The 20,498-nt window shown below is 55.5% G+C and overlaps 1 protein-coding gene across 1 annotated transcript in view; it reads right to left on the reverse strand.

Moving 5' to 3' along the window:
- The window catches only part of FBLN1 (fibulin 1), a 77,077-nt gene extending 56,927 nt beyond the window's left edge, over positions 1-20,150 (reverse strand). The window contains exons 1-3 of the mRNA XM_019739265.3: positions 19,935-20,150; positions 3,709-3,814; positions 589-724 (exon numbers count right to left, since the gene is read on the reverse strand). Coding sequence (XP_019594824.1) covers positions 589-724; positions 3,709-3,814; positions 19,935-20,016 — 324 coding nt within the window. The 5' untranslated portion in view covers positions 20,017-20,150. The remainder of the gene's footprint in view (positions 1-588; positions 725-3,708; positions 3,815-19,934) is intronic.
- Positions 20,151-20,498: the final 348 nt, after the last annotated feature.

Consider the following 20,498-nt stretch of genomic DNA (forward strand, 5'->3'; position numbering starts at 1 on the left):
TACGTCATTTACTCCCAGCTTACCTTCAGTGTAGGACTCTCTCTGGGCCTGATGGAGCCCACTCCCAACTCTGCCTCACCAGACCACTCCCCAGTTGGTCCTGAGAGGCGACTTTGGAATGTGGGCCTCTCTGAACCTCAGTTTTCTCTTCTAGGGTGGTTATGGAGGTACAGGCCCAATCTGAGCTCTGGGCTCTGGAAGGCAGAGAAGCTTGAAGACCTCCTGAGTGGGGCAGGGGTGCCTACCTTGAACTGAGAAGAGGTAACCCCTGCTCTGACCTCTGTGTTCCTGCTTGAAACCCCAGGACTGGATGTCCTCAGGGTGAGGCTGGGTCACTCCATCTCTGCTTCCCCAGAGTTGGATTGGGCCCAGGGTGTTGTCTGGGGTTTACTGATTAAACTGGAGGATGTAGGGAGACTCAGTGGTCCCTCCTCCCTCCTGGGCTAGGCACCCCTTGCTGCTCAAAAGGAAAGGTGGCCTGGAACTAGGGGTGCAAGGGGGACAGCGCCCAAGGCCCCCCACCGATGGGCAGTGGCTGCTGAGCTGGGAGGGACCCGGGAACTGGGGGCTGGCAGGCCAGGTGCTTACCTTCACAAACAGGGCCTCGAGGCTGGCGTTGTCACCGTGTGGCATGGCACAGCTCTCCTGCTCATTGGCCAGGTTGATACCTGTGGTACAATGCAGCTCCTCCAGCTGGTTATGGCAGCACTGCTCCTGGACCATCCTGCGGATGGAGGGGTGGGCTGGGCCAAGGGCCAAGGCTCTGGGGGGTGGGGGGCCTGCCGGGCGGTGCACGGGCTTGGGAGCAGCAGCCCCTTGCAGATGGGACTTCTGTCATCTTTGGGTGCCGCCCCTTCCCCAGCCCTCCCCCGCTCACCCAGACACAGAGAGACACACAGGACTGGCATACAGAAGGTGCTCAATAAGTGTTTCGTTAGAAAGAATGAATGCAAGGTGGTGCCCTGGGTGGAGTCAGGAGACCCAGATCCCCTTTCACCTCTCTGAGCTCTGAGCCTCACCCCCAAAATGTTCCCACTTGTTTAAAAGATAAACAGCTCATTGCTGACCCTGGGCTGGATCTCCCCTCCTTACCGGATGAATTCATCTCAGCACTTGTCCCCATTTTCCAGACTCAGAGGAAATAGCTCCAAAGAAGTGGAGTAGCTTGACCAAGGCCACAGAGCGCAGGGCAGCATGTGTACGTCACAGGTGTGGTTCCCAATAGACCCAAAATAACCCTGGCTTCGGCCAAAGCCAGCAAGGGCGGGACGAGCCGCCAGAGCTGTGCCTGCCCAGAGCGTGGGATGCACTCGGGCTCCGTGCACTGCCAGCCAGGCCTCCTCTGCCCCGGGCATCAGCCCCCAGCCTGCTCTTCCCGCTGCCTCCACCCTGCAGAGCTTTGTACCCAGCTTCCCACGTGTTTCCAGAATTGCCCCCAAGCTCTGGGATGGGTTTGTCTTGTACTGTGCGACTACATAACAGTTCACTCAAGCTTTGGGGGGATTTGCAAATAATAGGCATTTCATTAAATCATCAGGGAGAGCACCCAGCTATGCATCCATCCACGCATTCATTAAAAACTTTTGGCTGGATAGAAAACACCAAGTACTGAATCAGATGAGCAGAAAACGGAACCCTCGCGCCCTGTTGGTAGGAACGGGAGGGAAATGGTGCAGCCGCTGTGGAAAACAGGACGGAGGTTTCTCAAAAAAGCTAAAACTACTATACACCCACTTCTGTGTATATGCTCTGAAGAATTGAAAACAGTGACAGACATTTGTGCACCCACGTTCACAGCAGCATATAAGCAAAATGTAGTCTCTACATACAGTGGACTATTATTCAGCCTTAAAAAGGAAGCAAATTCTACACGCGCTACAACACGGATGAACCTGGGGGCCATCGCGCTAAGGGAAACAAGCCAGTCACAAGAGGAATCACCGTGTGATCCCACTTATATGAGGTCCCTGGAGAAATCCAATTCACAGACACAGAAGGTAGCACGGTGGGTGCCGGGGCGGGTGGGGGATGGGAGTTCTCTCAGGGGGACAGAGTTTCAGTTCAGGAAGATGAGAAAGTTCTAGAGATGCGTGGTGGTGACGGTCATACAACCATGGGGAGATACTGAACTGTACACTAATAAGTGGTTAAGGTGATAAAAGTATGCTATGTGTATTTTACTACAATCAAAACAAAAGTTGGCTACATCCCGACTGTGTGTCAGGCTCGTGCAAAGGCTTCAGGGGTGGGGAGAGGACTGGCCTGGTGGGAAGAACAGCCTCTCGCACAGAGGGGGCTTCTGGGGCAGCAGTTACTGAGCTGTGCCCCAGCAGGGCAGGTGGTGGAGGAGCCCAGCGCTGGGCTTGGTGGCGCTGGCTTTTCTCTCTTTTGGTCATTACCACAGCCCTGAAAGGAACAAGGTATCAGGGTCCCCCTTTTACACTTGGGGAAACTGAGGCTCCGAGCTGGCTCAGGTTGCACAGCCAGAAATCCAGCGTGGGAGGGGTCCAGGTTCATCAGCGCAGTCTGTAAACAGAACGCCTGGGGCTGAGCTCCCAGCTTCACCGGGCAACTGCCAGCGGCCCCTCCAGCCTTTCCAGTGCTGAGCCGCCCTGGGGAGCCAGGGTCCCAGATGTCACTCATCAGACGCTCCGCAAATCCCAACCCCATGGCCTCCCAGTGGATTCAAACAACCCACGTGTCCTGTTTTCTCTTTGTTTTGTCTATAAGGCTTTTGACTTTTCAAGAATTTCCTAAATTAAGATTTACATCCTCTGCCGCTGCTGGCAGGCCGCATGCGATGCTCAATGCCAACACAAACGCAAATTCCAGACTGAGGCGAGCAAGCCTTCTCCGCACGTTCTTTCTGCCCACAGCTCCCAGCGTCAAAGCCGCTGAGACTCGCATCAGAAACGAACGGATGGCAACTGATGGCATTTTCATACCCTCGCGTCCCTGACACCTGCTCCCAGGGCAAGCAGCTCTGGGGCCAAACTGGGACGCTAGCACCTGCCAGCTCTGGGTCCTGGGGAAGCTCGGCTTCCTATCTGTAAAATGGGGCAAACAGCAGGGTGAAATGCACATCAAATGCACAGCGCAAAGTAGGTGCTTTCTGAAGGCTTGCTGCTGTTTCACAATGACCTTGACGAAGGTGATCAACATCATATCGTCATTATTTATTCTAAGCTTCCATATTCTCCCAGGACTCTATCAGAACTTGAGTCCATTCAGGGAAAGAGGAATACAAACAGTGCAGATGTTGGCTGCTGTGCAAAGTGGGCAGCCATCTGGGGGACTCCCCGTTCTGGACGGGCTCCTTGTGGTTTTGGGGTCTGTAGGCAACCCACACTTTGATTTGCAAAGCGCCTCCAGCTCATGATTTCATCACGCCCCTACAATGACCCTCTTTTTGTTAGGAGGAAACTGACTTGGCCACAGCACCCAGCTGTGGCCCAGGGAGCTGCACACCCAGATCGTCGTGCTGGCAGCCCAGTGAAGGGGACAGACACCGGGACAGCACAGTGAGGGGGAGCCGGGTCTGTCCATGGACCGCGGGAGCACATGGCCCACCGCACCTCCCGGCAGCCTGGGCGGATCTGGCCCTGGGCGCCCAGACTCTGCATGGAGGGGGGTCTGGCTGTCCCTTCCTCCCCCACTTTCTTCTGAAGAAACATGGTCCTGGCATCACCGTAGCCACTGAAAACATACCTGCATTCCTTGGATTCTGAAGTGTACGGCAGGGAGCAGGCCCTGTGCTGGGTGGCCATTCGGTGTCCATCTGCACAGCAAGCCTCCATGGGGACATCTGCACGCGCTGTGCAGGGAAGAGAAAGGGGGAACTCGTGACCCCCCACTCACCCCACACAAGGTCCGCTTTGACGTGCCAGCTCCCTCAGCTGGCCAAGGGTTCCCCTGCCCGTAGCACCATCTGGAGGCCCTTAGGTCTGCACTCCAGCATCTGGCTGGCGGGCACATTCATTCCTTTAGTCACTTAACAAACCCATGCAGAAAACTCACTGGGCTGGAAGCACAAACCCCACTCCTTCCTAGAAAGGCCTGAAACCTCAGCTGCTACCAGGTAACTGCCAAATCCAATTCTGACAGGGCTGCGCTCAGCTCCTGGGGTCCACGCTCACCCAGCTGAATCCCTGCTCTGGCCACATGCCGGACCTTCAGATGGGGACCCTGTCCAGATGAGAACTCTGCCCAGATGGGACCCTGCTTTCACAGTCCAGAGGGCGAGAAAAACAGTTACTGCTGACAAAGGAACCCAGCAGTCAGGGTACCCAGATACAAGCAACCCCACTCCTACAGGGTCAGAGATGGCGTGTGCCACTAAGGATGGACAGTGCAGAAGGGGGAGGTCTGGAGGTTTGAGCAGGGCTGGTACCAAAAAGTGGGACAACCAAGGAAGGCTTCTCCTGAGAGTGGGGACTCAGCCAAGGAGTACGGGGTGCACAGCCTAAGCCAAGCAAGGAGGAGAAAATGGAGAGGGGGGCCTCCAGTGCAGAACGCCAACTTGGGGTGGGGGAAGGAGGGCCAACATTTCTGGACCAGCTTCTGGGATCCATGTCCTGCTCTCACATTCAATCTGCGTAGTCACGTGGTAGGGAGGCATCAGCCCTCATACAGATGGGGAAACTGAGGCTGGCGATGGTTTCCATCCTTGATTTGCCTCAAGACTGCGTCTTTGCTTACAGAAGGACAAAAGGCTTACATGGGTGGAGCAGTTGGCCCACCCACGCCCTCACGCTGCGCAGAGATGGGAACCCAGGCCTTCCGGTCCCAGCTGGCTCTTGGCCCCACCCAGGCTGCTGCCCCCACGGGCCCCTCGGCTCCCAGGAAGGACAGGACCCCACTGTGCCCCCAGAGGGGAGCAGCCAGGTACCAAGTGGCCCTAAGCATAAGGGGCTCACGTGGCAGGGAGCTTTAGCACCACAGCCTCTGTAGCCTGGGCAGGTCACCTCGCAGCAGGAAATTTCAAAATGGGGCTTTGAGAGACACCCCATTTTCTTACTGATGGCTGTCCAGCACCCACTGCCAGGCCCAGCAGTGTTTCCTGGCACTGAAGGTCCTGGGTGTTCTGTTTGAGCCCATTATTCTCCCAAGGCCGGGCCCTCAGGGTGGACCCTGAAGAACGGCTTACTCTTGGGCTTCGCATGAGGCTGACACGGCCAAACACATTGGCCTTGACTGCCTGCTGTCAACCACCACAGCAGCTCTGCAACCCGCTGCTGCCCACAGAGACCCCGGGGTGGCCAGCGCCTGAGTGAGGAGGAGGCACCACGCCCCGAACCAAAACCCCCCGACAACCGACGACAGCCAGAGCTTCAGGCCCCCTTCCCAGGGCTTCTATCCTAACTCTCACGGGCTCCCTCAGGCTGGCGGAGAGAGTCTGAAGTAGTCTGGTCAAGGGTGATGGTCCACCCCACGAAGCCCGCCAACCCACTGCCCCCTGGCCACCCGGCCAGACACTACCTCAGTTATCCCCTCTCCATGCTCCCGTGACACCATTTGGTGAACGCAGGAGACTCACCTCGGGCTACGGTTCACATAAAATTGTGTCTCATCACAGGCCTCCCAGCACAAAGCAGGGGATCCCTTACAAGGAAAGCCAGCAGTTAGGGGATCCCCGAATGCTCCCTTTGTTCATTCTTGCTCCAACTAAATTTAAGAAAGCATTTACAAAACATAGGAACTTGTGGATCTCAGACAAAACATGGCTGTGGTTCACCATGGGATGATTGGCACCCACCACATGGCCTGACACCGAGGCTGGATCTCCCCTACACAGCCAACCCCGGCTCCCCCTTCACCCCAACTCTAGCCAGGCCCGCTCAGCTCTCCTGCCTATGGTCTCACCTTTTCTGGCTTCTCCCAGCCTTTTCCCAGCCCTGCCCCCCCAGGGGGTGTAATGTCACCCCCTTCTGCAGCCTGCCCGCCAGCCTGGCCTGGGTGGCCCTGTGTTCCCACGGCACACTGTCCACCTTGCCTCCCACCCCAAATGTCTCGAGAGCTGGGCCTGTCTCCTGTCTTTGTACCTCAGAACAAAGCTGGCACACAACACTGCAAGCCTGAGTAGAAAGAGCATAAACACTGGAGTCAGACGGACTCGGGCTCTGATCCCAGCGCTTGCGGTTTCTTGCTGTGTGACCCTGGGCAGGCTACTGCACCTCTCTGAGCCTCCGCTTCCTGGGTGGTAAAATGGGGCTTAAAATACCTTCGGAGTTGCGCAGAAGATGGATAAAGCTTAAAAAGTTCTGAGCACATGGTGCTCCAGTAGACATGGCTTGGTTACGTGTTAAAGGAACAAAGGGGGTTGGCTCGCTGTTGCCCAGGAGAGATGGAGGAGCCATGGCCCCGTCTTGGGGTGTAGAATCCCCCAGGGATGAGCAGCAGCCCCAAAACTCTGAGAAAGGCAAGCCTGGTGAAGCTCAGACTCCGGCCGCCTCCTCGGCAGGGGAGAACTTGGGGCCTTGAGCTGGAGAGACATTTGGAAGTGATTCCAGCTGGGAGCCTCGAGCACTTTGAACCTTATTCTCAGCAGGACAATAAAACTTGAAGTCCTTCACTGAGCCCAGAAACTTGGAATGTCCCTGGAATGCTCCAAGTAGCCACAAAGCTGGAACTTGTCTGGGGGCCGCGTCCGGGTGGGATCCGCACGCGGGCGGTTGGAAGCCTCACAGCTGCCGAGGATCAGCTCACCCTCCTTGGGCGTGAGGCCCCCATCAGGGCCTGTCAGAGAGGCCATGACGAGCCCCCCAAGGAACAACAGGCAGGCTGCACCGTGACGAGGTGAAGGTGTGGGGACAGGCTGGGCAGGGTGTCACGTCCTCATTGCAGCCAACAGCCCGACACGTGATGGGCCCTGCAGAGAAGGCCCCTCACTCACCATCTCTCAACCCCTTCAATCCATTTGTACGCCACCGTGCCAGGCACACGGAGTCACACTGCCGAGTAGAAGTGGCGTAATTTCCAGCCCAGTCCCCCTCTCCCGGCATCTACGTCGGTTAGGATTTGTCACTATTGGCAACAGACAGTCCTGGTTGGCCGTCTTTATTCATAAATCTTTATTCCTAAAGCCACAATTATTTCCTTAGGCCAGAGCCACTGAAAAAGAAGAGCTGGGTCAAACAGAGAACACGCTCAACTCTTGATACACACAGTGGACTGCAGTCCCTGCTCACACAGCCAGCCCTGTGACGGGAGCCGGTGACCAGGGGTCTGTGAACAGCCAGTTGGAGCCGGGGCTCACTGGCCAAAGCTCGTGGGCTCCCGGGCCAGGCTGAGGTATCGACCTGGGGATGAGCAGAGGCCCCGCTTAAAGTCAGAGGGCACCGGACGGAGTGTGCGGCTCCTGTTTTTGTCTTGCTCCTCTGGAGTGCTTGGGGACATCGCGGTGTAGAGTGGAGGAAGGTTTCAGCTTCAGGCAGACCTGGCTGTGAAGCCCTGACCACACTTAGCAGCTCGTCACCCCTGAGCACATTTCTGAAGCTGTCTGTGCCGTACATTCCACCTCTAACTCACTCATCACTCTCTCTCAAACTGCATGGCTTAAGTGACCCACCAGCAAACTGTCACATCAGTGAATGTCGGTATGGAACCTGCACTTCACACGGAAGGAAGAACAGAAGAAGCCCAATAGAATGAAGTCACCAGTGATGTGAGCATAAATGTTAAGGGGTTCCCGTGTCCCCAGCAGACCCTGCCTCAACCGCCCAGAACCAGTTCCTAGCCAGGTCTGCAAGGAGCTCAGCTGTCAGTCAAAACCCCAGACGTTCTCCTGTCAAACTCTCATCCCACTGCTCCTCTGCCTGGGCTCTGGCCCCTCTAGGCTCTGGTCCTCCTCTGTCCAGCCCTGTCACCTCCAGACATTACCCAGTTCTCTTGGGCTGTCCCTCCACACCGAGTCTCCCCACCATCGCTGCCACTGCCATTAGCGCTCCATTATCACTGAGCGTTCACTGTGTGCCAGGCACAGCACCGGGGAGTCTTACTTAATTCTCACAAGAACCCAGTTCATTATGGTTCATTATGCTGCCCATTTTTCAGATAAGAAAACTTCAGCTCAGAGAGTACCCTGAGCACGTCACCCCTGAGCACTAGCCAGAAGTCACACAGCCAGAGGGGCCAGAGAGTGGCAAAGCCAAGCCTCGGGCTAGGCTCTGGCAACCTCCAAAGCTATTTTAGTCTGCCACCCACCGAATTAAAAACTCCTTTCTCCTGTCTGTGTCCCTACAGCACCACCCATGCCCAGTACAAACCGCGAGCCTCGGTACATATTAGTTAAACAGGACAGATTGGCCACAGACCTTCGACCAGGGGCCTGATCCCCAAGGCTGTCCTTGAAATGCAAAAGCTACTTGCACAAGGGCCTCCTCCTCAATCACGGGCTAGAGGGAGTGACCCCCAAGGGACAATCCTTGGCTGGAGCCCCAGCCAAATGCACGGCTGGTTAGAATTTCAGCAAGGGGTGGTGGTGAGGGGGGAGGTGGAGGGAGCATGGGTCTGAGACGCCACACCTGCGACTTTCTTGGCCTTGGAGAGTGTGGTCCCCCACCCATCAGAGGAAAACTGAGCTGCAGGGAAAGGAGGGGACTGGTGGAGAGGGGAACGCCGTGCAGCACTCTGGTGTCACAACTCAAGATGGCAACCAAGGTGCCACCTGCAGCAGGTTGGACTTGTGCGTCCTGTCCAAGAAAAGAGCTTCCAGTAATGGGTTCCGAACAAACGGAGCTGCCCACCTCTGTCTGAGCACTTCCTTTAGATGGTGCAGGGCTGGGCTCTCTGAGGCAGAAAAGCCAGTCCCTGTCCCAGGTCTGCATACACCTCCTCCAAGACATGTCCCAATTAGAAGGGAACCTAAATAGTGGCCTTTGCTGTTTTCATACTTGTCCCCTTTGTAATCAACAAGCTTTACTCTGGTGATGAAAATCACATTAGGTCAGAAGGGGAGGTGCAGTGACCCAGGGAAAGAGTGTCGGGCAGGGAGCCTGGGCTGGTGTCGCCGCTTTGATCCTGGTGTTTACGGAGGGAAGTGTAGTCACCATAAATGTTTGTGGTAACCCAGAGAAAGAGCATGAAAAATCATTCCTTCTGTGTTCAGATTCTAAAGATCCTAACTTCTTATCCTGCTAAAACCCCCTGGAGTGCATGAAGTGGCCTGTGGACCATTATCTATCTTTCTTTATGTCCTGCAGAATAATGGTTGCATACGCATCCTTGGGTTAAAATTAGTTTTAACTTCCCCTTGATGGTTGCTTGGGGAAGCTGAGCACCTGACATTAACCTAAACACCTCGTTTAAAATGGCGTTGAAGATACGCTCAGTGAAATGAGCGAGTCACAAAAGGACAAATCCTGTATGGTTCCACTTACATGAGGTCCCCAGAGGAGTCACATTCATAGAGACAGAGAGAATGGTGGTGCCAGGGGCTGGGGGGAGGGGAAGTGTCGAGCTAGTGTCCAATGAGAACCTAGTGTCAGTTTGGGACGATGAGAAAGTTCTGGAGACGATGGTGGGGACGGTTGCACAACATTGTGAATGTGCTTAATGCCACAGAACTGTGCACGTAAAAAGGGTTAAAATATTAGGTTTTATGTTATGTATTTCATCATAATAAAAAATACTTAAAAAAAAATTGAGTGTGTGCCATTTTGTTCCACCTTCGTTAGGAAAGGGACTGGCTGTTCTGACGATTAATTCACTTGTTGTTTTCAAAGGATGTCGTTTTAATGCACTAATCTGAAGACAGTACAGAGTACTAATTTGGTAAATCATGTTCAAACGTGTATTAAACATCCTGCACAGCGGTTTGGTAGTGAATACAATGTTTCACATGGCAAGCTATGAGACCGCAAAGGAGAGCAGATAAAACGTTAAGTAACAAAGTAACTTGTTAAGTTCAATAACTTGTAACTTTGTAACCAAAATAAAGATGATATAAAAGTGAAAAACAAACAAGCACACAAACCCCCCCAAATCCTGGGAGTCACACGCCTCCCCCCAAGACTCAGTGGTTGTGGCGGAGGGTGGCACAGACAAAGACGCCAGAGGGCCCGATGCTCAGACTGGCCCGGGCTTTGGCGCCCGCATCCTGGGGACACCTCCGCCTGCTCCTCGTACCTGGGGGACGGGCCCCTGTCACTCCTCTGAGAGCTAGGGCCCTCACCTTCACCAAAGCTGGGGACAGCCTGAGGCCCACACCGGCGCCTCTCCTGCCCCGCTCTCCAACTGCTCATCCTGTCACATGTCACACCTCCATGGCGCACCTTCTCAGTGCCATCCCAGCTGTTCTCAGGGAGCAGCTGAGTCAAGTGACTGTCACCTTGGAGTGGAACAAGCCCTTAGCAAAGGGGGACACTCACTCCTAGAGCCCAAGGATATCAATCAGAGGGAAGACCTTCGGGAGGTGTCAGGAGGGCCCCCTTCCAGCATCACTTCCCCCGAGCATGCACAGTAGGAACTCAGCAATGTCAGTGCCAGAGAAAGAGGAAGGGGGTTCCCAGGCAATGGCCCTGCTGTCGGACACAGGGCATATACTGGAGACGGGGCAGATGGCAAAGAGAACCAAGCGATACCCCCAGTCTGACCACACCCCTCACTGGTATGGAGGGTTTTGGCTGTGGTTACAGTGTCCGATCAACCAGGCCAACCAGCAGTCACAGAGCCCCCGGCAGCACCTCTGGAAGGGTACACAGACCCCCCTTCCCAGGCAGCACTTCCAAAGGGCGCACATTTGAAGACACTCCATGCCCAGACCCGCCATATCTGAGCAGCCCTCAGCAACCTGGGGCAAAGGAGCCCATCACCCTTCCTCCCTGGGAGCGATGCCAACGTCTGTGAAATACTTCAGGCGACCTCACGCTGGCAGCCCGCCCACACCCACCATGCGCTCCTGGTCACTCAGCGCCCGTTGCTGGGCTGCAGGAGGTCTTAAGGGAGAGATGGGGCCTCGGGCCAGTCTGGAATCTTCTGTCAGATAGATCATGTCCCTCTCTTCCGAGAAGACGCTTCTATCCAACGGTTTCAATCTCTGGTTCTGTAACCTGACTGTGTGGATTAGATCCAGGAAGCATAATGCCAAATATAAACCAAAAATAAACTCTCCTGCAAAACCTTGTTGATCTTGACTCAAACATCACAAAGGAAGGCAGCGCTGTGGCTTAAAGCTGCCCAGCCCCGAACCAGCTCCATCTCTCACTAAACCTCCTGAGCCCCTTTCTCCTGGCCAAGGGGGTGCTAACAGCGCCTGCTGTGCTTGGCTGGGAAGATCAACCAATAAATAAATAACTGGGCATAAATAACTCAGGCAAAGGGTTTAAATCAGAACCTGACCACAGAAAAAAAACAGAATCTTCAAAACAAAATAAAAACATTAGTGATCGTACCTGTGTGGGGCGAACATTGTTTGATATGGATCACACAGCCCTCCAGGCTGACAAGGCCAGATGGCTGGGGACCCACTATGTCACATCTCTTCAGGGAAGTGACACACCAGCGCCCGAAGGAATCGGTGAGCAGGTGGATAGAGACAGCCTGGTGCACAGGTGTCAGATATTATTTGTCACCTGAGACAGCAGCTGAAATGAAATGTCTTCCAGGTGAATGAAGGCTTCAGAAAGATTATGGCGCAGGCTGTGAATCGTGGTGGTTTTGATAGATGCCAAGAGCATGTTATGTGTTCTGAGGCTCATAGTCTGAGGAGCAGATGGCCTTGTCGAGTGGTAAAGACGTGTTCTTCCCAAGGCTACTGATGCTGGCCGGCAGTTGGAAGGGTTCCGCACGGCTCCTCAGGTGGAAGCTTCCAGGATACCAGCCTGCTGGCTGTAAGCACCACAGGGGCTCTGGGCAATGTCTGCTCAGCCCGGGAGCTACTGAGATGTAAGAGCCAGGTTGCTTATCATGCAGAGTACTGTGGTGGGACAGGGCTAGGGCTTGGGGGTCTGGTTATAATTCTACCATCGAGGGTTCTTCCACCTGGAGCAAGTCCAGGCCTCAGTTTCCTCATCTGTAAACTGGGGGGAGGAGCTGGCCTGGAGTCAAACACAGGCTTCCCGACTCCACCCTGGATATGGACACTAGGCTGACAACATTTCCACAGCATTGCAACAACTGAGGGAGAATGGAAACGACCAAGGGAGCTTTTCCACAAAGCCAGCCTGATTCTGTGTAAAAGGCTTTCTTTTATTCTGAGACCTTGTCCCTCCAAAATTTGGGGCATTAAATGCCCTTTCTGTATAAAAAATGGTGACATACGAGGTGGTGGTTGGTTGGGTCTCTGTTTTACATTTTAATATACTCATTTAGCAAAATAAAAAGCGGACCAGCTCTATGAATAAATTAGAAGGGGAAAGGTGTGTCATCAGAAGCTAGTTAGCAAGTCACTGGTCTTGATTTCCTCTGCTCAAGGTAAAAGCCCCAGAGGTGGGTGTTTCGGGGGTGTGGACGTGCCCTGTGGGTCTCCTGCACGTGCCACGCTGTGGGCTCATGCCCCACCTGCTCCGTTTAGCATTGTCTGAAGCTGCAGCAAAAAGTTGGACGGGGTCCCCATGGTGACAGGACCCGCATAACTGGGAAGCCTGAAATGAAACGAGACGCTGACTACGAAAATGCCAACAGGAAATTCCAACCAAAGAGAACTGGGTGAGACTCAGTCCACCCCTTCCAGGCGCCCTGCCCTCCGAGGCTGAGGAGCCAGGAGGGGGTCCAGCCTGGGCCTTCCCATAGTTCTCCGTGCTGTCCGAACTCATCTCTCTGTTCAAAAAGCCCTTCGTGTGCCAGGCTCTGAGCTTGGGGTGAGCAACGCAGAGGTGAAAAGGCAGCAGCCTGTCCTCAAGGAGACAGCCAGGGAGACGGCGGGCAATTGTCAGTGGGTTGCGTCCCTGTGCCTCCCCATCTCTTGCAGGTCTAGCATGAGGACAAGCCCCTTTCCCCCTTCAAGGCCACCCAAGCTCCCCAGGAAGAGGCAGGGCATGCTTGAGGCTCCACTTCCGGTTCCAGACCCCACCCCACCCCAGCACAAGAACTCCTGGTGCCCTCAACACACGCGCGACAGCACCCATCACAGAGACAGGAGTCTTGGATAGAACCGGCAAGGAGGCAGGCAGCGGGGGAGGGCAGACAGCACATCTCTGGGAAGGAAGGGGGCCATCTTCTACACTGCTTCCTCCTTGCAGCGACCTCCTGTGACCAAGGCCAGTGGACATGGGGACTGTCTTCACCCCACCCTCCCACAGCCCCAGACATGTCTACAGCGTCCCACCCTGCCCAACCCATCTCCCCTGGGTTTCCTCTCACTTCTCTGGCCAAGTGTCATACTGTCACATGTCCTCTGCTCCTGGCTTTGGAAGCTAGAGCTCCTCAGGTTGGGTGGTCCTGGGCCCACTCCTGTCCTGGCCTAGCTCATTCACACCCACGCCAGTTCAAAGGTCCTTTCCTCCAGTCCTTTCCTCCGGGAAATCCTCCCTAACCCCCAACCCCCAACACATACATACACGAAGGTTGGAAGAAGCACTTCCTTTTTTGCCTGGTCTCTTTGCACCCCGAACTTCCCAGCACTTAGCACAAATCATTAACTGTGCTTAGTTCCAGGAAGGCTGGGACAGGCTCTGTCTCATTCTGCACCCTGCCCCATGCCTGCCCCAAGCAGGCTCTCGATAAATGTCTGAGAAGGAATGAATGGACGTCTACCAGGACACTTAGAGTGTCCACAAAGAACGCTAATCCCGCCACCCCCGTCCAGCCTTCCCCACTTTAGTAATCAGCGATCACCAGAGCTTGTGCCAAAATAACGAGGTCAGCCTGCTTTAGCCCTTGTCCCTCACCCTCCTCGTCTGGTCACTCAGCAAGTGCTGTCCGCTCTGCCTCCCAAACGCCCTGGGTCTGTGCACTTCTCACCAGCGCCTGGCTACCACTCCGTCCAGGGCACCTTTAGCCCCTGACGCCTACAGGAGCCCCTGGCTGGCCTATTGTGCCTCCACTCTCATCTCCCTATAATCCGTTCACCACGCAGCTGTCCAGAGTGGCTTCTAGAAATGTAAGTCAAATAATGTCACTCCCCTGCTTAAGATCCACGGGCAGCTTCCCAGTGCATTTAGGATAAAACCCATAGTCTGCAGCCTAATTTTTAAGGACCTGCGTGACTGCGTGGGCCCCTCCCACCTCGACCACCCTCTCAGGCACCCTCCACTCTTCTCCCCACGGCACACACCTGCCTCCAGCCCCTCTGACACACCTGGTTCCACTTGGGAACCTGCTGTTCCCTTCATCCGAATGCTCTTGAAATCCTTAATTCCATCTGCAAAGACCCTATTCCAAGGAAGATCACATTCCCAGGTCCCAGGGGACAGAACGTGGACATGTCTATTGGGGGGGGTGCCACCATTCCACCCACCACACACGCTAACAGTAAACACAGGAACAGATGAACTAACAAGAACATATGGTGGAATCAGTACCGCACCAACCAGGGCAGTGGCAGCGGGACCAGGTGGCTCTCAAGCTCTCAGGTGCGTGGAGTGGGGAGTGATTCTCGAGCTGAGATATGAATGACGAGGAGCCACCTGTGAAAACACCTGGGGAGTTCGAAGCGAGGGGGAGTATTCTGAGGGTGATTAATAGCAATGTGTCTTTTGCTACCATACTTTTTTTTTTCATTTAAACATTCACCGTGTTGTTTGATCACAGTCTCCATCATAAAACCTGGGCTCCATCGGACCCCAGGGCTGGTTCTCTGACACGAACCAGGAGGAGTAGGGTCCTAGAGAGCCCAGACCCTGTATGTGGTACCCCTCCCCATCCCCGAGGGGCCTGGGGCTGGCACTACAGGTAACAGTGCACATCACAAATGCTTTGCTTGGGGAAAAGAAGGGTCTGGGCCCCTGTCCCTTGGGAAGGAGTAACCGGTCCCCTTGCCCATTGGGTCTCCCAGGAACTTGGTGACAAAGCTGGGGGGAAATCCTATCTCCTGGTTCTGGCCATGTCAGCACAGCCCTCTGGCAGGGTCAGATGGCCCAGGAATCAAGCAGGAACACAACCCGAACAACTTCCGAGGCTGTCCTCTGCCCTGCTGCTTCCAATACCCAGGACCAGCACAAAGCACTTTCCTCTCCAGAGGCGCCAGGAAGGGGCGATTCTCTCTACCCCATGGACAGTTCCAGACCTCCCGGAGCCAGCTGTCCCCACATGCAATGCCTCCCCTGCGGTGGCAGGAGCACCGCTGGCTGATGGTTCCTTGCGGGGCTCCTGCACCCCACCCCAGATGGCAGCAAGGAGGGCCTGACTCGGGCTATACCTGAGGGAGAGGCAGGGCCAGACCAGACCATGGGCTCAACACCCCAGCAAACAGCCCTCCCACCAGCACAAGACAGGCTCATCCACTGATCTCAACCGAGACAGGGGCCACCACCTTGAGGGTCATATCCAGTCAAGCCAGCTGACAAGCCCCTGAAGGACCCAGCCTGTGGCTCCTGCTTCTGTGGCCTCCCCAGTGTGTGGAAAAATGCCCTACTTCCAAAGGATTCTTCTCACATACACAGCACTCATTGGGGTTAAAGTACTGTGCAGCCCAGTGGTTAGGAGCATGGGGTCCCATATCCCAGGCCTCTACTTACTAACCCTGTTGTCTTGGGCAAGGTACTTAACCGCTCAGGGCCTTGGTTTACACGCCTGTAAAATGGACATAATAATAGCTCCTACTTCATAGTGTTGTTGAGAGGATTAAATTAGTGGCCCAATGTCAGACATTTCAATTATAATAATTTCTTTGAGCAGAGTGTGTTTTCATTCCATATAAAGCAGAGAGGGTGTGGGAGTTGGGGAGATCAGCTGGGGGTTAAAAGAGGCCGACCCCTGGAAAGGGCACTGCCCCCCCCCCCCCCCCCAGCACAGCCTTCGGTCCTGCCTGCCTGCTATGAGCTGGATGACTTGGGACAATGACTTAGCCTCCATGCCACACCCTCTCCTCTCCATGCTCCCCTCCAGGCTGAGGGTCTCTGATCCCAGGAAAGTTGACTTAATGGGTGTCCCCCTCTGTTTTGTTATGTGGCCACATTTGAGATTACTGTAAGGAACCATACAGAGCCTGTACAAGCTATTATTAATGAAATCATTATAATTCACCGTTTCGCAAAAGGAAAATCTTTTGTTGTAGGTAATATACTGGCAAAACAATTGTGTCAGTTAGAACTGTTTTCATAAAACTACCTGCAAAGCTGCCCCCCCACTGCACCCATTGCTCAAGAGCCCCCCCAGCAAAGGAATGGGCGGGGGACCATGCGTAGGCACTGCCATCCTCCCCAAGCCTGAGGAGGAGGCCCAACTCCTGCAAGCTCCGTGGAAGTCCCACTTTCTCTCGCCTTCTGGGCCCTTATCCATGCCTTTCCTTGTGCTGGGAATACCTTCCCCACTCTCCTCCCAAACCTCCCCACAAACCTAGCCAACTCCTTCTGCTCCTTTACAGCCCCGTTTGCAGACTGCTTCCTCCAGGAAGGCTTCCCTGAGTTTCTGGCAGTTGGAGTTGGTTTCTGATAAAAGTGAACTAGCATCTTAGGATGATTAACCATAAAGCTGGGAGGACTAATGGGAGAAGCTAGGCCGCCTTGTTAACTCTCTAGTCCTGACTTCCTGTTAAACTCTGTGGTAACCTCCGGGGGGAGGGATTCTTCTAGAGAGAGAGAACCTCATGGGAAGCTCTGGTTTTGCACGTGTGAGGCCGGTTGGAGCCCAGTCCGAGGAGTGCGTTCACACACTGCTGTAGTGGTTTCATTTCTTTTTCTTTTCCCGAATAAACCGCTCTTTTGGTGGACTACCTGGAGAATTATTTTGTCCAGTCGACATTTGTAATTGTTCAGTTTTTCTGGATCCCCAGGGGATGAGCCCCATGGGGAGGGGGGCCAGGAGGCTGGGTCTCTCTTCTCCCCGCCGTATCCCCAAGGCCTAGAACAGTGTCGCACACAGCTGGCCCTCAGTGGCTATTTAGTGACAGAATACCTAAGGAGGCCAGCTGAGGCCACTGTGCATGACCTTTACCAGTACGGCTTTGGCACTCCTCAGCTGCTGGCTCGGTGGCCCTGTTGGCCCTCTTTCCCAGCTCCGGGGGAAATTCAGAATGAGTAGAACTTTCAGAGCCATCTCGGGGAAAAGAACACTGTCCTATCTCAGAAAAGGGGGCAACACAAATAACATAATAATCCAGCCACCACGACAGGCACCGTCCTTTGTTCTCGCAACACAGGGCAACCTAAGAAGTAGGTTTCTGTTACGTCCATGTTATAAGTGAGAAAACCACCAAACCATCCGTGGGCTTTTTCTGAGGGGTGACAGGCAGAGTTGTTTTCAACCCACAAACACTTGTGGCGCCTGCTGGGACCCAAAGATTAGTGAGCCCTGCTTTCCTCCCACCACACACATACACTACAGTCCTGCGAGAGGGGGTGGGGTGGGGAGTAAATGTAGCCCTGCGTTGGGGGAAGGGCTCGGGTGGTACCAGGAGCAGGGCATGACTGCTCTGTGGCACGCACAGGAGAGGCCCTGGACTGCCCCTCGAGGCACCCCAAGTCTCATGTTCATGCATTTGGTGCTCCAGCAATCCCCCCACCCCCCACCCCGCCTGTCTGGTCCCGGCCACCCGACTGGGAAACTTCCAGGAGCAGCAGGGGCGCAAGCCACATGTTTGCAAGCCAAGTCGCTCTCCCTTTGTTCTCCCTCCCAGGACTTTCTCTGTAATCAGTTGGAGCCAGAGGCCAAGACTGTCTTGGAGAAAACACAATCCCCTCCCTCTTTCTCTCCTCTCCCTCCCATCAGGGCCCTCAGTAATTCCCAACAGGACAGATTGGTGGCTCAGCTCTGCTCCTTGGCATGGCATGTTGGTGGCCAAGTCACCAAATGAGTTTCAGCAGATTAGCTAAGGGCTCACCACTGGATGGTCTTTTCTGTGATGGCTTTTACATTGCTCTCCAGAGGGTAGGGACAGTGTCACCACTGGCTTTACAGGGCTTCGGGGAACCTTACAGCTTCTGAACTTGCAGCCACAGAAAGGAAGCCGGCAATCTTCTAACTCCCTCACCCCAAACCATGCCAAACTTTTCAGACTCAGAAGAGGGACCTCCCCGCAAGAAACAAAGGCCACAGGATAACCCAGGTGTTCTCATCAAAGTGTGCAATGAAGTTAGGACACTTCAAGTTAGGACCTTCTCTGAGGGCCTAGGGTGCCACTCCAACCTAACCAGCCCTGGGTGTGCTCTCCAAGTTGGGCACTGCCAGGCTGCAGGGGGACCTTCTCACACGGTGGGCAGCACAGAACAGCAATGGAGTATCTGCAGACTCAGGCTCAGGAGAGGCTCATGCCTTCTCTCGGGGCCTCAGTTTCCTCGTCTGTGAAATACAGGGGTTCTCTGGGGCCACTTCCATTTCCAACAGGAGTCTTGTGTGGCCCCGAATCCAAGCCCCACTTGGTTTTCACTCCAGCCAGTGGTCACCAGTCACTGGAATGCCTTCCTCCCCTGCCCGCCTGACCAGCTCCTGCCCAAGCACCATCTCCTCTAAGAAGTCTCCTGTGAGCCCTGGGGGCCGGGGTGGCTGAGCCCTGTCCCTCCCCACACCATCTCCCCCACTGACGTCCCCCAGGACATGCCCAGAGTGGTGCTGGTGCCCAGAACAGTCAGAGATCCACAAAGGTCTGCTCAGCCAGCAAGTGAGCCAAGAAACCTCTACAGAGCCCCTGCCCCCGGCCCTCAGCCTTTCCTTGAATCCCCTGACTAGCATTAGCTGGGACAAGTGACCTTTTGACCAAGGATGAGGGTGGTCACCTGAGAGTTAAAAGAAACTCAACTAAGCCCGAGATAACGAATCTGGGATTTCAAGGGTGGTCAAGTGAGCTTCTGACCACGTTGGAGTGTGGTCACCAGAGAGTTAAAAGAAACACAGCTAAACCAGAGATAAAGAATCTGGGATTCTGAGGGTGGTCGGGCAATTATCTGGGCCTGGCTCCAGGAGGAACAAAGCCTCCAGGAAGGTGGGCCTGGCTAATGATTGATAAATGACTGGTCAGCATAGAGGTCAAAGGTCATGGCTCTGATCCTTAGGGCCTCCTGGTTACCCCCCAGGAGCTAGGCCTTAAGGATTAAGGGAGAAAGAACGGCACAGCTGGATGCTGGCCGTCTGCTTTCAGTCCTGGGGTGGGGTGAGAGGGGGGTCTGGGCCACGGGTTTGCTGGTGGACACTCCATCCCCCTTGCCTCTGGGTGGGTTTGGAAGTGGCCTGTCCGAGCCCCAGCTCAGTATGGAGCCTGGCAGAAGTTCTGACTCATGGCCTCTGTTTCCCAAGGTAGCAGGCAGAGGTTTCCCACACACATAGCTATCACCCTGAACACCTCCAGACGACTCCCTTCCTTTCTAATTTCTTCAGGTCCACTCCCACCCCATGACTGGTTTTGTCTCCCGGGCAAATTACTGTTCCCCACCTCCCAGTGTCGGTTTTCTCATCAGCAAGCTGGGCACAACAGCCCGTACCTAGGGGTGAAGGTGGATGCAGTGAGAAAAGATATGCCAAGCACACTCCTGGTGCAAACAGCTGAGGAGGCTGGCAGGCAACCGCGGGGTAGCGCTTCCTCTCCCCAACGCAGCACCTTGGCCCGGGCGGGTGGATGTGCGAGGGCCGCAGCTGGAAGTATTAGGAGGGGATCCGGGCTCTAAAACAAGTCCCGCAAACCAGCGGGGTGATTAGGTCGGGAGCTAGGAGTGGGGTGAGGGAGAGGAAACATCGCCCAGGCCTCCGCGGCCGTGGGGCGCAGCGCGAGCGGCGCACGGGCTCTGAGTCGCCAGCAGCTCCAGAACTTCCCAGGAGTGCGGCGCTGGGTGGTTGGGGAGATACTAAAGCGGGGGCCGTGGACCACGGGCGTCCCCTCCCTGCTGGCCCGCCCCCCGCGCCCCTACCTGGGGCCGCCAGCACCGAGAGGCCAGCGAGCAGCAGCAGCAGCGGCAGCGGGACCCGGTGCGAGGGCGCAGCGCGCTCCATGAGGCTGGCGGTGGCGGGTTGGCGGGCGGCGGAGCGGACAAAGACGCGGGGCGCGGCTCCTTGGCTGGTGCGCGGCGCGGGGACAGCGCGTCTCCACGTACCGGCCGAGCCTCCGCAGCCAAAGCTGGGCCCCGCGGCGCGGTTCAATTATCCCGCCCGGGAGGAGGGCGGGGGGAGGGCGCGGCGGAGGCGGGGCCGCGGGGCGCCGGGTCCCCACTCCCCCCAGGCTGCCTCCCCGCCTTGGACATCTGGGGCCACTCCCTCCCGTCCCCGGCCAGGAGGGGCGCTCAGGCCCACAGCGAGGGGTGGGAGCGAAGACCCCAAACTTCTCCCTGGTGGAGCCAAAGAAGGGGGGTGCATTCGCGGGATGCACCCCCACCCCTACTCACCCCACAGCCTTACGCCAGTGAAACCCGATCTCCTCCCCACCCGCCGGCTCGAGGGACCCGCTAGGTATCAAAGGTTAGCTCTGCCTGACTTCT

Source organism: Rhinolophus sinicus, chromosome 1, assembly GCF_057876585.1.
Source record: "Rhinolophus sinicus isolate RSI-liver-muscle chromosome 1, RSI-T2T, whole genome shotgun sequence".
NCBI lineage: Eukaryota > Metazoa > Chordata > Mammalia > Chiroptera > Rhinolophidae > Rhinolophus > Rhinolophus sinicus.